General features: G+C 31.5%; 2 protein-coding genes and 2 long non-coding RNA genes across 5 annotated transcripts; 2 read left to right on the top strand and 2 right to left on the bottom strand.

Moving 5' to 3' along the window:
- Positions 1-97: 97 nt before the first annotated feature.
- LOC149094748 (uncharacterized) lies at positions 98-1,238 on the top strand. The gene is made up of 2 exons (XR_016198133.1): positions 98-651; positions 827-1,238. It is a non-coding gene; the product is annotated as an uncharacterized LOC149094748 (long non-coding RNA).
- LOC149094749 (histone-lysine N-methyltransferase eggless-like) lies at positions 937-2,907 on the bottom strand. The gene is made up of 2 exons (XM_089266685.1): positions 2,706-2,907; positions 937-2,638 (listed from the first exon to the last, which is right to left on the bottom strand). Exons 1-2 carry the CDS (start codon positions 2,753-2,755, stop codon positions 1,384-1,386), a joined length of 1,305 nt encoding a protein of 434 aa, XP_089122811.1. The 5' UTR covers positions 2,756-2,907; the 3' UTR covers positions 937-1,383.
- A 429-nt stretch (positions 2,908-3,336) lies between these two features.
- On the top strand, positions 3,337-9,579 carry LOC107372207 (protein charybde). Of its 2 annotated transcripts, XR_016198129.1 has the most exons (3): positions 3,337-3,876; positions 8,977-9,154; positions 9,300-9,579. XR_016198129.1 is itself a non-coding variant. In XM_015940391.3 (2 exons), exons 1-2 carry the CDS (start codon positions 3,473-3,475, stop codon positions 9,026-9,028), a joined length of 456 nt encoding a protein of 151 aa, XP_015795877.1. In that variant the 5' UTR covers positions 3,337-3,472; the 3' UTR covers positions 9,029-9,579. The 2 variants fall into 2 exon arrangements, 1 of the variants encoding a protein (XP_015795877.1); XM_015940391.3 differs by having other exon boundaries at positions 8,977-9,579.
- Positions 9,580-10,229: 650 nt separating this feature from the next.
- On the bottom strand, positions 10,230-11,344 carry LOC112538535 (uncharacterized). The gene is made up of 2 exons (XR_003081694.2): positions 10,816-11,344; positions 10,230-10,721 (listed from the first exon to the last, which is right to left on the bottom strand). It is a non-coding gene; the product is annotated as an uncharacterized LOC112538535 (long non-coding RNA).
- Between the last annotated feature and the right edge of the window lie 5,313 nt (positions 11,345-16,657).

Here is a 16,657-nt window from a genome sequence, read left to right on the forward strand (position 1 = left end):
ATCAAAGCATCACAAAGCAACACAAGTTATTATATTATCATCTTAATCTGCCCGGTTATCAGGCTTGGCTTTTTTGGCATGGAAACAAGAGTAAACTCGGAAAGAAGGAAGAGACTCTGAGATAGATTAATGGTGATGAGGATAAAGATGAAGATGGTGACGATGATCTGGTTGTTTCAATGGAATCATGATGAAAGGAAAGGAAAGGAAAATGCCGAGGGAATCCGTTGTTATTCGTAGACCTTGGAGCAAGACGTGACAGAAAGGAGCAAATCTTAAATGAATCTGCGGGGAAGTGGAAGCATAACAACAGCAGCTGCATCAGAATATAACAAGAACAAGAGCAAGAAGATGATGGTGACGAGGACGATGACGATAATGATGACGAGTTATGATGATGAAGGAGAAAGAAAAGATAAGGAAGAAGAAGAAGATGAAAAGTGTATAAAAAAGATGTAATCATACTCAATTGACACAGATCCAAAGGCAGACTTTTCATCTCTCCGTCAGTCAACCTTGCAATTAATAGGGAACCCCTTGTTGACAATTTACTTACTCTGGCAACGAACTTCAAAGAGCAGAACGGAGAAAGTAACAAAAACAAGAATTGATAAACAGATTAAAGAGATTAGGTTACACAGTAAATGATGGGTAAGATTTTTATGTGTTTTTTGGGCAACTCTTTGACACTTTTGCCTTTCCTAATTCCTGGTAACACACAAAAACATAACTCTTTCGTTATTTTTGCATATTCATTTACTGCATTTAACCTCAATTAACTCTTTTTTTCTTCTTCTTCTTTCTCTTTCCTTCTTTTCTCTTCCAGCTTTGCCTCATCATCCACATAATATCTGTACATTAATGTTCATCTTGATCGCTATCTTCATCATCACCATTAACAACAACAGCAACAACAAGAAAACTAGATACAGTTGGTTAAAGAAGCTCTCATTTAATTTTTCATTACATTTAGACTCAATTTGCCTTGCAAGTTAGCAACAAACATCCCTTACTGTAACCTTTAAACAGGATCAATGCATTGTGTGAATTTCAGCTCTCAGCTCCACTAGAGTCAAAGTTGAAAAGGCAATTTTTGCCAAGTACATCACAATGAAGTCACAATTTCAATAAAGCAGCAATGTATTTGATAAGATTTACTTGTATCTCTAACTGGTTTTTGATCAATTTTACTTGAACAGTAAAATCAGAGAGCAATTAAAATGAAAATTATCTAAAAAGATGAAAATGGTTTAATTAAAAATGGGTGATGAAAATAAAGTCACAGTCGCAATAACATACACAAATTACAAGCAGATAAAATCAACAAGTCTCAGAGATGATGTGTAAATAATCGAAATTAATTGAAACAGTTGCTTAAGGAAATCATCCAATCGCCCTTGATTCAACAAAATCAGTTAGTTCAACACAGTTAGTATTACATTCCCAAATACCAGTGTGAAATGCTTCATATAATCTCCTGTGGTTGTAACCAAATTCGTCATCAAGACCCAGTATGTTACGGATAACTTCGAAGCTATCTTTTGTTAATCGTTGACACTCGCATTTACTTTTATCACGGCAGTTATCGGTACAATCACAGCAAACCATAAAATGAGGATCTAATTCAAGATTCACTCCACTAGCAGCAAATCTTGCAGGCCAATATTTAAATCCAGGAGTAATTGGCTCATCGTTGATCCAATTTATGCAGGATAATGAATGATTTTCAGTTCCTCGAGCAACATCAGCATCATAATAGTAGCACCCTTGAGACGTTTTACCATTTAATTCTGAGTATAAAACCAATTTAGGATGATAGGTGAATAGATCAATAGAAAGTTTCGATTTGGTTATGCTTAAAAATATATCAACTTCTTCTATGTTACGGAATCGGCGACCACAGGGAGATACATAGAAAATTGTTCGTTTTCTTTTATTTTTGACATGATTAGTGAAGCAGGCTACTTGACGATCCCAGCCACAAATGATTGGTATTGCGTATGGATTAGTGTCACGATATCTTGAGATATCTTCATAGGAAACATTGATGCAGCTTGGAGAGCAACGATGTGGAACGTGTGGACTTGAAACTAGATAGCGATTAGGTTTAGTTATAAATTCTGGGTAGAGTTCAAAATCAGCTTCGACACTAGATCCAAATGAATCAAGACGTTTAGTGCCCGATCTTGGTGAATATTTCTTGTCCTCTTCATCAGTAAAACTATCTTCATCTCTGACAAATTGAACAAAAGGTCGCTGTTTTCTGGAATAACCAAGAATCGAAGATTGGCTGGTTCCTTTTCTTGAATGTCTTTTTTTACCATTGGTTTCAGGATTTTCGAGTGCCTTGAAAAGACCTGAAAGAGGTTTAAGTCTAGGTGATCCTCGGTACAGCCATTCATATTTTTCAAATTGGCGAAAATAAAATCTAACCAAACTGCAGTCCACTTGTTTAACTCTTCCTGGTACCCATTTGCCATCAATGTCTACATAATCTCTCGCTCCTGCTTGATATTTGACTAAAGCTCTTTCTTTTCGTTTTATTGAGTCTATTTGGACGATTCTTTGAACCGATTCTTGGATGTTGAGGGAAGCATCTTCTGTGTTGATGTCTCCTTCTCCAGTAATATGAGTTTCACTGAAATGGAAATAAAAAGAGAAATAAATAATCAGGCTGAGCAGCGAAAAATGAATGAATTACTTACGGATAAGCGTATTTTTCACTAGATTCTTTCAACAATATACATTGTTCCATAATATTACATATTTCTTTCTCCAAAAAATATATTACTCTTTGAAGATGATGATGAAACGTTTGATCCTTTCTGACAGGCAAAACAAAGAAGGGAAATTCAAAATATCCAATCAAGTCTGAAACCCAAATTACCTAAATTTAGATTTGCATTTCGTTCTGGTGCTATGTAAGTAATTAAATTTGACAGTTTCATCCAATCTAAATTAACGACATTAATCCAAGCACAAATTGATAAAAAACGAAACAAACATTTGGCTGTTTCGCAAGTAGAGACCTTTAATTTTTGGCTATTTAAATTTAGCTATTTGGTCCGCCCGATGTAACTCAGATTCATAAAGGAACAAAGAAATTGAACAAAGAGAGTAGAGAAGAAAGAGAAACAAAGAAAGTAAAAAAAGATAGTAAAAGAGAAAGAGAGACAAAGGAACAAGGAAAAGACAGAAAGGAAAAGAAAGAGAGGCATAAAAAGAAAGAGAAAAAAGAAAGACCGACAAAGACTGCATAGTAACAAATCGATGCTAGCGCCACCGTTATATCTTCAACCTAAACCTCTTGACAACAAAAAATATTTAGATGCTGTTAGTGTAAAAGGAGAAGAAGAAGAACAGTTGTTTTTCTTTCTTTTCGTTTTATCTCCTTGAATCATCATCATCAATTTTTTTTGTCCCTTGTCTAACTGTATTTACCCACCAGTACACCAGTACACCAGTGTACACCATGATCGCCAAGCGAATTGAAGAAGTGTTAAAACAGACAAAGGTTATCCAAAGTGAGTCTGATTTACCTGCTAATTTAACCAAAAAAATTGCCCAGGATATTATTGGTATGTCCGAGACAGAGCCCTGTGGTCTTCAAGGCTGCCTGTTATATATCAGTTTGGAGGATGAAAATCACAAGCCTCAGACCATTGGTTACGTGAAGCTAGGTGAAAAGACAATTGTGCCCACTTTTGTGATTTACCTGCATCTTCGAAGACGTTATAGTGATTGGTTTAAATTTATTGCTACCCGATTTTTAAGACACTTGTTTCGTGATTCTTCTTTTACAATTCACGATGTTTACAATTTGTACAAAAGGAAACTTTTCAGAATGGATTCTGATCCGTATAACACCCCAAAAAGGTAACAAATTCTGATAATAATGATGATGATATATATTTACATTGTGAACACATTCATAGATATATATTTACAAACAAATGATCTGGGAATAGTGACGATGAAAATTGAACTTTTTTTCTCCCTATTATTTGGTTCATTTTGTATTTACACTGACAAATGTTGAAATACCATCAATTATTGCCATTATTATCATTATTATTGTCAAAATGAGGTAAAATAGTCAATTTAAAATTGATACCAGAAAAAAGCTATCCATTGAAACATTGAACAAGTATTAATATATAATATTTTTAACATTATAACTTGTTTGCTTATCAATTGTTACATTTTGCTGATTGATTTTCTTCTTCTTTTTAGTTTTTCTTCTTCTTCTTCTTCTTCTTTTCCATCTTCATGGTTTCAATCTTGTTTGATTAATGGTAAACGATTGAACAACGATGAATATGTGAAAATGATAATATTAATGAATGCTATCAAGATTAGTGTAAAGTTGCAATTTTCAATGAACCTGCTGATTAATTTCTGGTCAACTCTAGAAAAGTGTTTTACTCGTCCATTTCTTGGACAATAGCCTTTCAACAATTGACTTGAGTAACATCAAATTGAGTTTAATGAAAAAAAAGATTGTGATTAAGGTCAAGAAACTGGCCATGGTTGTTGTGAAAGAGTGCGAATGTTGCTCTATCATTTTCAATACAGTATTCATATTTTAACTGGTTTTTTTTGCTATTTCAAACCTTTTTTCATAGTTTCTTGAAATTTTACCTTTTTTTCATCATTCATTATGCATCTCAACCTTTCCTTATGATGATGATGACAAATCAAATTGTCAAAATTACAGTTTCTCAGATGATGATGATGATATTATATTTATATTTATATTATGGATGATATAATGATGAGCTTTTTTTTCATTTCAACTCTTGGTGATACAGTTGAGAGATGAACCTGAAAAATGAATAAGATTGAAATGGTGAAAAGTTGGGTTTATGTTGGACGTGCAATCAAGTGAAAGATAATTTGAATAGATTCTTGAGATTGTAGTTGATGATATTCATGAAGTGATGATGAGAGAGAGAAAAAGATTGTTGATTGATAAAAAAGCAGAAGAAAAATGAGTTTCTTCTTTCCTTTCCTTGCCTTACCTGAATTTAAGGATTGATTTTTTTTGTTGTTTTTGTTGCACTTTTGAATTAATGAGAAAGGTGAGTTTACCCAAGTTAAGTGAAAAAATTGAAATTAATTTTCAAGACTTTTTTTCCCTTCTCGTTAGCAACAGAATCACAGAAGAGGACCAGAATCGATATTTAGAGTTGACCAAATTGTTGATTGTGTGTTGGAAGAGCAGTTTGAGTCAAGATTCTTGTTTTACCTGAAACAATGGTGTTACTGTCCATGCTAATCAAACAGTAATAATCAAGTTAATCTTGACTCGTGAAAAAAAAACAAACTTGTTACATCTTTTGTTTGCAGTGCGTGTGACTTGGTGATAAACTTTACTTATTAAAACAATGTTTACCATTTAAAAAGATGATCTTTATCGCCTGTTGAATTATTTTGTTCAGGTTCAATGAAATGTCCGCAAATGGCGTTAATCAAATTTTCAGGTTATGTGTGTCAATTGTTGCCACTCTCATGCAAAATGAACAGATAATGTTTCGCATCAACTTATCAACAGCAAAAGATAATTCAATGAGAAAATTGTCGGTAAATTGATGCAATCAGTGAATGATTTGTTCATGAAAATTGATGAAATTTCATCTAAAAATTTCACCTGAAACTTGCTAAACAGAAGTTCATTTTCTGAGAGATTTACAAAAATAGCAAAACCAATCTGACCCAATCAAACAGTTGAATGTCATCATTTGTCTTTTCAGTGAACCCGAATTTCGAATTTCCAAATTTCTAAATTTTTTGAATTTCCTAATTTGCCTTTTGATTTACTTTTCATTTTACTTCAAGCTTTTGCAAACTTGAATAAAAAGCTGGAAAATGTTTTTTACCTTTTTCGCTCTCAATTGTTACTGAAAACTCATTAGTACTCAACCTGATAACCAAGGAATCAATTGAATCTGATTCATTGAAATGTTATCAATAGTAAAATTGGTGACAATTGATTTTGTACAATAGTTGAGTCACAATGAAAAAAAAACAGTAAAATGGTTCATTTTGTGTGCTATCCAAAAGTCTAGTTATATTGTTTAATGCTCTTTCGTTGTTCATCATGAAATCATTAATTTGATTGCCTCAAGGCTAATTAAGTAACACCAGATAATATCATCATTATCATCATCATTTCCATGCATTCATCAAGAGAACAAGAAAAGGTTGACATTTCTTTTTCCCTTTCCTCTTTGCTCTCTCTTCCCAACTCTTTTTTTTAAGATCATTATTATTGTTATTATGTTGTTATTTTTTGTTGATGAGGATGATCAACTCTTTCTCAACCTTTTCCTCTCATTGTAATCATCAGATAATGTACAGGTTACACCCTGGGGATAACTTGACTTGAAATTGTTTGCTCATTTCAAAGTCCCTGATGCGTTTTTCATGTTGATATATCAACTTGGTCATTATGATTACCCTTTTTTTTCATATTAATACAAAGACAAACAAGAGATGAATTTTTTGAAACCTTTTTCTTGCCTTTTCTCATTTTTAACTTTCATTATCTGATTCATAACTCGTAAAAATATTGTCAGACTGATTAGTTTGATGTTATTGTCAAAGGAGCTTCAAGATATCACGCCATGAAACTGTAGACAAAAATTTCCCTGTAAGATTAACATTGATAATTTGCTAGGCCAGACTTGTTGAAGTAGACACTTAAAGATGAAAGTAGGAAATATTGAGTGAATTAAGTTCAATAACTTGATCTATTTTGTCGATTGTATTTGTAAACATTTTTCTCGACTTTTAATTGTTCAATTTGATTTTTCTTTTTTTGTCTTTATCCCAATTAAATTGTCAGGTTAAATCAAGGTTTAGTAAAGGGTGTTAAGGTTTATTTCTTGCAAAAACAGGGGGAGAGAAACGATATTATCTGAAGATAAAGATGAAATCACAAAAGTAAAAGGTTAATCAAAATACCCAAGCAAATGCAAGTGACCAATTCATATTTATCGTCATGTTATTACCATTTTTATCTTTATCTTCAGATAAGATCGCTTTAACCTTTTCCTACTTTGCAAGAAATAAACCTTAACACCCTTTAGAAACGGTTTTTACAATTGAATATCCAAATATTGACCAGTTTTTCAATTTTCAATTGTTTCATCCTCTTTACCGTTTTTGTTTTCTGGTTCAACTTGTTGACTGTTTGCTTTACAGGTTCACAATTTGATTAATTGTATCTGGTTGTTTCATTAGACGGAAGTCTTATTCATTGATTTGCAGTCTCTCTCAACTCTATTGTTTCACTTTTGATTGTAATCAATGGTGAAATGTGTCTTGCAATTAATCTAATCCATAATCAGTCTCAGTGTTTCCCTTATCGCTGGTTATTGAGCAAATGTCATCAAACACGTAGACAAGTTTTGCTTGTTCAAATAAAGACAATTCAATTGATTGCTATTAATAATATCAATTGATAACATGAAGAGTCAATGAAAAGCCAACCTGAAGTTATGATTGAAAGGTCTAATGAATGGTAAAAATTGCAATTAAAACCTGAAATGACATCAATTTACATCTCTTTTTGTTTTCTGGTTTTCTTGCTGAATGTTGCCTTTTAATTGTGAGAAGTTAAATTGTCATTGAAAAAAACTGAAACTTAACTGCAACTCAAATTACAATTTAAAAACTGTGATTAACTAAATTGTTGGTTTAAGTTAATAATACATTAAATGGTGATTAATTTTTTTTTGTTTTCCTTCATTTCAATTCATGTTGTTGTTGTTGTTATTATTTATTTAACACTTTCTCTGAAACTCTTTAACTCTTTAATGCTATCATTGCTTTACCTGTTTGTTTATTCAGGGTGAAGGTTAACTTAATTGTAACCAACAGATAATCAACAACAATGATTATGATGATGATGAGGTTGATAATAATAATAATGATAAGATGATGGGGATGAGACAAGTAGGAAAAGGTTGATGAAACTTTAAGAATCACAGTCGACAAGTGAATTGAAAATGAATGGTTTGAAAGCAAATGGTTTAAGATGAAGATGATGTTGACGATGAAAATAATCATCATAAAGGCAGATTAAGTTCATGTTATGTTAATTATGGTTTAAAATGGTCAGCAATTTGAATTTAATGGACTCACCGTTTATAAGGCTTTTGGTCACGTCTTAAGTTGCAGAAGCTGTAAAACCGGCCTTAAACAGTCAAATAAATTGCATTGTACAAAGGTTTTCATCTTCTTCCTTTTTCTTCATCTTTTCATCTTCATTCAATTTCAAGTCAATATGAATTAATATCGTTTTTTTCAACGTAAAGTTGCCTTTTTTTGCATTTCAATTGTTTTCACTTTGAATGTTTGATCAATTTTTAGAGTTGCATTAACCTTTAGAGGCTTTTTTTTCTTGATCAATCAATATTGATTGTTCACTTTTAATGTAATTATTTTTTGGTTGAAACTTTTAATGGACAATGAGCATAATATACTGACCATTATCATGATGGGATAAAGTTATCTTTATCAACTATTAATATCCGTACAAGGAATGAAAAATAAAGTGAAACTAAACGAGTGAACAACAAATTTGTTGTTAAAGCATAATTAGCTTTAATTGTAATCAACATTGAGGCTGTTAAAATCGTGATATAATGCACGAATCGCAACTGTTGGATGATGAACATTTTTTTTCATTGATTTTCATTCAAACTGTTCATTATGAGTTAGGAGTAACAATAAAAGTTGATGAGCAACAATGAAACAAAACCAAAAAGTGTTATTAGATATGAATAAAAGCTCAATACCAAATCATTTGTTGCTAAACTTGAACATTAATACAATTGGATTACAGTTTTCATCATTTTCAAGCAGAAAAAAAAGCTCATGAAAATGTTCAACATTGAATGTGTCACATTAACATTGACAATATCTATTTACAATTAACTAATCAACTTTTCTTTATTTACTTTTTGACAGATATTTTTGCTGGAGACAACAATTCAAGAAGATGGACATGATTCCAAGCTAAGACATGAAGAAGACCCTAAAGAAGACAGAATTATCATCATTTTCTGTGTCCTCATTTCCACTTACATCCATCATCAATAAGCTACTTACATTGGTCATTTTGGTCTACATTATAATCAAATATATGGTAATTTATTTGTTGCAGTTGTAACCAATTCTGATGAGGATTACATTGTTATATTAATAGCTTACTCTTTTTTTGTATGTCCATCATCATCATCATCATCATTATAATCATCATCTTCATCATCAACAACATTCATCCTCATCAGCATCATCACCATGATTATCATAATGTTATTTATGCCAATCAATTGTTTCCATTGAAACTTGATAATCATTATATCATCCATTGAAATTACTGTTGACATCAAAATTGTATTATTACTAACTACATAATCATCCCAGTATAAGGAGTTGCCTGCAGATTCAACATCCTTCAGATTTTGTCTCATTGTTGGCGTTACTCCTTATTTTTCATGATAAATTGTTTTAAATTAAATTGTGTAACATTAATAAAAGAAATTAAAAAACACAACAATTGATAATCAACACCCGTGAATGATTTATTAACTATTTAACTGTCAACAGTTGTTTATCCTCCTTGTTGGTTGAGCTTTTTTTCACTTGCTTTGCTTGCTTTACTTTTGATTGTTTCATTTTTTGCTTTACACAAATCATTTGATTCTTGTGGTCATTTGAAAATTTAAATTGTTGCCAGACTTTACCATTGACATTGACGTTCAACAATTAGCTGCAATGGTTCATTGACTCGCTATTATTCAAAGATATATTTAGATAACTTTTTAGTTTCCCTTTTTTTTGTTCATTTCTCATAATTATGCACAATTTTTGGGCTTATTTTTCATGTTGAACAATTTTCAATTAGCTAACCAGACTGAACCATAATGATTATTGACTCACTTCAATTAACCCGCTAATTTAGTTGGATTAGCTGGTTAACTTAGATTGACAATGGTGAGCAACTTATTGTTGTTTAATATACAAACAAACGTTAATGATCATTAAATTGGTTCTAATTGATAACTATTATTGCTATCATTGTTACAGCAATATTATATGGTACATTATTTGATCATTACAGACTATTTTTTTTGCTGTTGTTGTTTCTGTTGTTGTTTCTGTTGTTGTTTCTGTTGTTGTTTCTGTTGTTATATAATATATATATTTGATTGTAATAGAAACAGTTTCAAATTTCTGTTTAATTAACAATTTCAACTAAACATACGACTGAACCTGCTATTGCAATGCAAAAAAAGAGTAACATTGTCTTTTTTTCCTAATGGCTTTCCTTTGTTTGCCGTTGATGTTGCTATTCACAATTGAAAATTAACTGCAATAAACATAACCGGTTAATAGGTGTGGTTCATGGTGATAATACATAATTAATTATAATTGTCATCACCATCAACAATCAGGATGATAGTATGCAATGAAATTAATTGACGAATACTGTACTCTCTTTCAAATTGAATAAAAAAGCGTACACGAGCAAAGGATGAACCCAATGAAAAAGAAGGAAACGAAACGGCAAAATTCAAGTTGGTTAAGTCCTCCCTTTACATTTGATTAAAACTGATTGTTCCCTCTGTTGACTGTTTGTTGATTCCAGTGTTGGCTTATTTTGCTCCATTCATCGATGACAATCATATATGCTCTTTAGGTTCAATTAACTATCAGCAAACAATTAGCAATGAGATGATGAAAGAGAAAAGAGAGAAAACAGATAAGATTAATTATTATGTGAAGTTTAGTGCATTGTATTACCAATTGTATTTTACCAGTTGTTGTCGAATCAAATGTCAGTTTATTTAATATCAAATTGTGACTTTGTCTTCACTCGCATTGTACTATTATTAACATCCACCATTTGTTGCATTTAGTCAGTCTTCCCAGCAGATAAGTAAGCAAGCAAGCTACAAGAACCAAGCCAGTCAAAATCATTATCAACCATCTTCTTCTGTAAATATGATCACAAATTGAAAAAAAAGAAGAAGCTAAAGATGATTTTAACCCGGAGAAACTTGATCTTGATGTTTACATGGTATATTAACAGGATACACAAACAAAAAAAAGAGTTAACTGAAAGTGTAACAACCTGACGATGAAAGAGCAACATAATTAATACAAATAATTATTCAACTAAAGCAGATTAACATGAGAAAAATAAAAAAAGAAGCAACAAAATTAAAATTAAAGGCAAAAGAAAAGCAAAATAAAAAAATTAACAATCAAAAGTCTTACAAGTAATCATTACACAGCATAAAAAAGCTTAGGCCTTAACAGCTTAGAGGGAAGGTATATTAAGTACAATGGTTGTCAACCTGAGAAATTGCAAGTTGATAAAATAAAAAATAAATAATAATAATTATACTAATAATAGCTGGAATAATGTTAATAATGTTTAATGGGAAGAAGAAGAAGAAAAATATATTGATATCATGAAGTATAAATGTACACCAAGCATGGTAAAATTCAGAATAAAGAGACTGAGAAAATGCAAGGTCAACAGGTTTGCTTTTTGCATCAAAGATAATAATAATTGCAATAAATAAGTTATTATTATTATTATGATTATACTAACTACAATGAGAGGAATCAGTAGATATATAACAACAATTGTAAATGGGAAACAAGCTTTAACCCAAACACGCACTGACCAATAATGAAGGTAACAATCAAGGGAACCAAAAAAATCAGCTAACAGCAGCAGCAGCAACAACAAATTGGGCAAGGTTAAGCCTTTTTATATTACATTTTTTTATATCATTTTACCAGCTAATGAAACAATTTAAACAATCAACAGGAGATCTTAACCATGAACTAATGTTGACAATCATATAAATCATCTTATTATAATTTTAGATTCATCTGTCCATCTTTCAGGGCAACAGTTGAAACAAGGCGAGTCGCTTATTCAATGTTGACATTAATTTTCAATCTCGTCTTTTTTTTGCTCTATTCAGGGTTTTATCAATTTTTTGTTATTTGATTTACTCATTTCATTTGTGCATTTCATGATTGACTGAGTTGCTTAGATTGAAAAGTGTAGGGAAAACGGAAGTAAACACTCAGGATAATGATGATAATTTTCATGATAATACCATAATAGACCATTATCATTGCCTTAATCAACATGTTTGTCACCAAAACCGTTAATAACAATCACCTTTTTGCACCTTTATTAGCTTGCAATTGATTGCTTGCAATTGATTTGTTACTTGTTGACTTTTCACTTGCATTTTTATCACATTTTATTGCATCAAGTTGTTCAATTGTTACAAGGTTGATGGATAATTTGATAATTCAATGGTGATAACTTGAATTGGTTTATAATCAACTTGATTACGATGCAACTATCATTTTTTACTTTCACCAGATTGTCTAATTGTGTTCACTGGATGTCAGTGTTTCACCAATGATGAGTTTTACATTTTTGCTTGAATTGCTTGAAATTTTGACCAACATTAAATAATCAATCAGTTTTACAAGGATTGTATTAAACACATGATTGAAACAATCACGCTCATGTAATCTTGATTAATCATAAATACAGCAACCGTGCAATGACGTTGATTATAATGTACAGTCGGTTGAAAGTTAAACAGCTTATGAAGTATACAAGAAAAAGAAAAGCCTTCATTTCATTTTAAATGGTCAATTGTTATTGTAATAATAATAAAGTGTTAATAATGTTAATGATGATGATGATGATAATGATAATCATAATGGCATATTAATGGTGATGCTGTTGGTAATGAATGAAGATTTGTGTGAAATAAGTTGAATAACAATGAAAAGCAAAAAACAAAAATCTTTTTTCTTCTCTCTCTCCTTCAGATTCGCAGAGTTGATTAAAAAGGGTTGATTATTTCACATTTTCATTTTAAATTGCTAAATGTGATAATTGTTAGTATAAATGGTGATACTTTTGTAATTAATATTGGACCATTCAGTTGGTTTTAGCTGTTAATTGCGATAATTCACGCTGAGAGTGTGAAAATTATTTTTCACTCAAGTGTATTAATGTAATTTTTTTTTGTCTTTGGGTTTGGTAAACTTGAGGCAAAATTGAGATTGGAAAATTTAATTTACACAATTAAGCTAATTGTTTAATTATCAGTGGTTTCAAGACTTCACAAGATTGTGTTATTAATTGATGTTGATAACGTTTCAAGTTGAGGGGTTGTGATTAAGAGACAAACCCTGCTGGTTGATTAGTAAACAAAGGATGGCTTCGAGATGAACGAGGGAAACCTAAAAACCGTTGCTTTCATTATTTTGTTTTTGTTTGTTAAAATTGATATTTGTTAAATTGCGGTAATTTGATATGAGTGATTAGAGTGAGTTAATCAGCAATTTTGGTTTCAGTTTATTGTAATTCGGTTCATCCATCACCACGCTATTGTCTTTGCTTTGGTCTTTTTGTGCTCTCAATGTATGGTTGAATGGTGCGTTGAGAATCATGTAAGTTTATAAACGAAACCCCAACGGAGTCCATTTTTTTACCCTCTTTATGTTTAACCAATTTATTCATCTTCTTCTTCCTCTTCTCCTGTCTTACAGTTAGTGGCTTCAATTTATTATAGATTACATGAAAATAGTGATACATGCTGAACCCAAACCAAGTACCAAGAGTGGAGCCAATGTATATTATATAGGAACCCAACGGGAAATCTGCTATAGTAGTTTTATTCAAATCGGGTTCAACTGAATTCATGATCGTAAAGAGAGTTGCATTTGAGTTGATCAAATCTTCATAGCCAATCAGTGCTGTGGCATAAAACAATTTACGACACTCAGAGTTTAGAGTTACTTGTCTGCACGTATCATGGATTTCCTCTAAAAGATCAGCGTACTTTGGTTTGAATCTTAGTCTATTTACGAAATTGGCCTTCGTATTATTTGGATCGACAATCAGTGTTCGGTAAAAAACTAAACTAGGATTCAATTGTAGAGTTTTATTGTTGACACATTGCTCGTAATGTTGTGCCTGTGATTGGAGTTTCCCTTTGGAATCACGGTATTGAATACAATTAGATTTATATGGAGCTGGAAGAAGATTGACAATCATCCTTCTGAACTGCAAGTAATATGTTGATGGCTGATTCACTCCGCTAAGAATTGTGTGAGATATCTCGAAGCCGTGAGGTAAAAAGAGTGGTGAATGAATAAAGATGAAAATATGCTCCCAGCGTTTGAAGTACTTTTGCAATACACTTACTTGGTAAAGCGAACCAATATTCGATGCCATGTTCAATCTATTCTTGGCAAAGTAAAGTGGTCTGTTAGGGTCACTCTTGTTTCGACAAGCGACATGGTAACAAACTTGAGGATCTCTGATGAATGTTTTAGTCTGGCAGATGATTTCCTCATTCAAGTCTTGCAATCCATTCAGTTCACCAAACTGAGTCCAGAAAAACACGCCATTAATCACAGAGTGCGACTTGACAATTGTCCTGTAAAATCGATCCACAGTAAAGTGCTTCTCTACATAAGCTTGAAACGCATATTGTCCCATCTTATCAAAACACTTTTTAATTTGATTAACCGCAATGGTGTCATTATCATCTAGACTACAATCTTCTGGTTTCAATTGGCGATGCTCAATCAACCAGTGGGTCCAGTTGATTGTGTATAAAAACTGAGTGCACCAGGTTATATCGGGAATCTCAATTTGTGAAGTAAAAGATATATCGATGTATGTTCGAGTTTTGTAGTCCAAATAAACTCTTGTAATCTTATACAATTGGATGGAACAACAAACGGCACAAACTATTATGAATATTTTATATGCTGTTGATGAATTCATGTTAACGTTTAAAAGCCATTGATCAAATTGAACCTGTAAAATTGAAATTGTACATCAAATGGAAAATTGAATTTATTACAATTGGATACAATTTAATACAATTTGATTGCTGGTTATTTATTACAAACAAATGTTCTGGATTAACATGTCAATGTTGTACTTTGAATTGATTGCTGTTATTTACCACGCAAACAAAACATTGAACATAATTATCAATTTGAATAACATTGATACATCAACTGGCCCATATTCAAATCCTTGCAATTGATCAGATTATCCTTAAATTAATTGTCTCAATCAATTGATTCCTCCATTTAATGGTCATTAATGATAGCTTTTAATTTCATTTCCCAAACTTGGCAGAAGAAAAAAGATTGACATTATTTATAATGTTAAACATGAGAAGAAGATATTATTACAACGAAAACTGTTAATATAAATAGCAATTTGAGGCTATAAAATATCATTATTAACAAATTGCTGACATGATTGAAAACAAAAAACAATCCAATTCAATTATCAATAGTTTAACAGACAATCGTAAAGATTAAAATGAAAGTTGCTGAGTTTGATCTTACAATTTACTCGTAATACATAATCATAATGCTTATAATACCATTAAGATGAATTACTTTATAAGCAAATAGACACAATTGAACAAAATTGTAATCGCAAGGAAACCAAATGATCAACCAAATGATCAACTAATGACAACCAGTAAACAAATATAGAGTATCAATTGATGTAAAAGTGTAAAAAAGGCAAAAAACAAATGATGAACCCGTTGGATAATTAAAGTCTCAATTACCTGAATAAGATGAGATTAAATGATTAAATTTTATTACAATTAAACATGCAATTACAAGATATCATTAATTGATGCATTAAGAACGGCAAATGAATGTAAAAAAACAGAAGTTTTGAGTTGAAAAATAAAAGCTGTAAGATGCAACATAATTATAAGTATTGACTCAGGTAAGGCGTATTTACGTGTCTTGTACGCCATGTTTACCGTTTTTACCTCACCATCTTCATCATCATCTTAACCAAAGATGATGAACAGTAATAAAAATATTAATTCAAAATGAAATACTGACAGCAGTTTCACCATCTTCATCATGTTTATCAAGAAAAATATAAAGAAGAAGAAGAAGAAAAAAAAACTGAACAAAAACAAAAAGGCAAACCAATTGCTGGTTAAACAAGAAGCTAATGTGAAACACACCATGAACCATTCATATAGATGTGATTGCTCAGGAAAACATATTCATTCCGAGCCTCTCTCTCACACTCATACATACAAAAGCCTCACCTTAAAATAGGATGATGATGATGATGATGATTATGAGGATGATTATGATGATGGTTATGATGATCAAGAGGGAGAAGAAGAAGAAGAAGAAGAAGAAATGAAATGAATTGATTCGCATGATAGTTTACACGCGAATTAAAGTGAAGAAGGTTTCAAATCACGTTCTCTCTCTCACCTCATCTTCCTTCCTTCATCATCATCTCCCAGTTGTATAAGAAAAGGTGTATTCTTATCAACCTTTTTCTTGTTGTTGATCATCTTCATCTACCTTTGCCTGTTACCAACCAATATCATTATACTTTTTGCTCCTTTCATTTTTTCTGCTGCCTTCTTCTTCCTCCTCCTCATCTTCACCAATCTCATCAAAAACTGTGGATATGGTTAACTAAATCAATTAGCTTCACCCTTAATTGTGGTTTCATTTGGGTCAAGTTAAGGCACCTTATCTGTTACACTATGAATCTTGACAATTTAAAGACACCCTT

This window comes from Tetranychus urticae, chromosome 1, assembly GCF_039701765.1.
Source record: "Tetranychus urticae isolate SD_2017Ah chromosome 1, NJAU_TeUrti_SD_1.0, whole genome shotgun sequence".
Classification (NCBI taxonomy): domain Eukaryota; kingdom Metazoa; phylum Arthropoda; class Arachnida; order Trombidiformes; family Tetranychidae; genus Tetranychus; species Tetranychus urticae.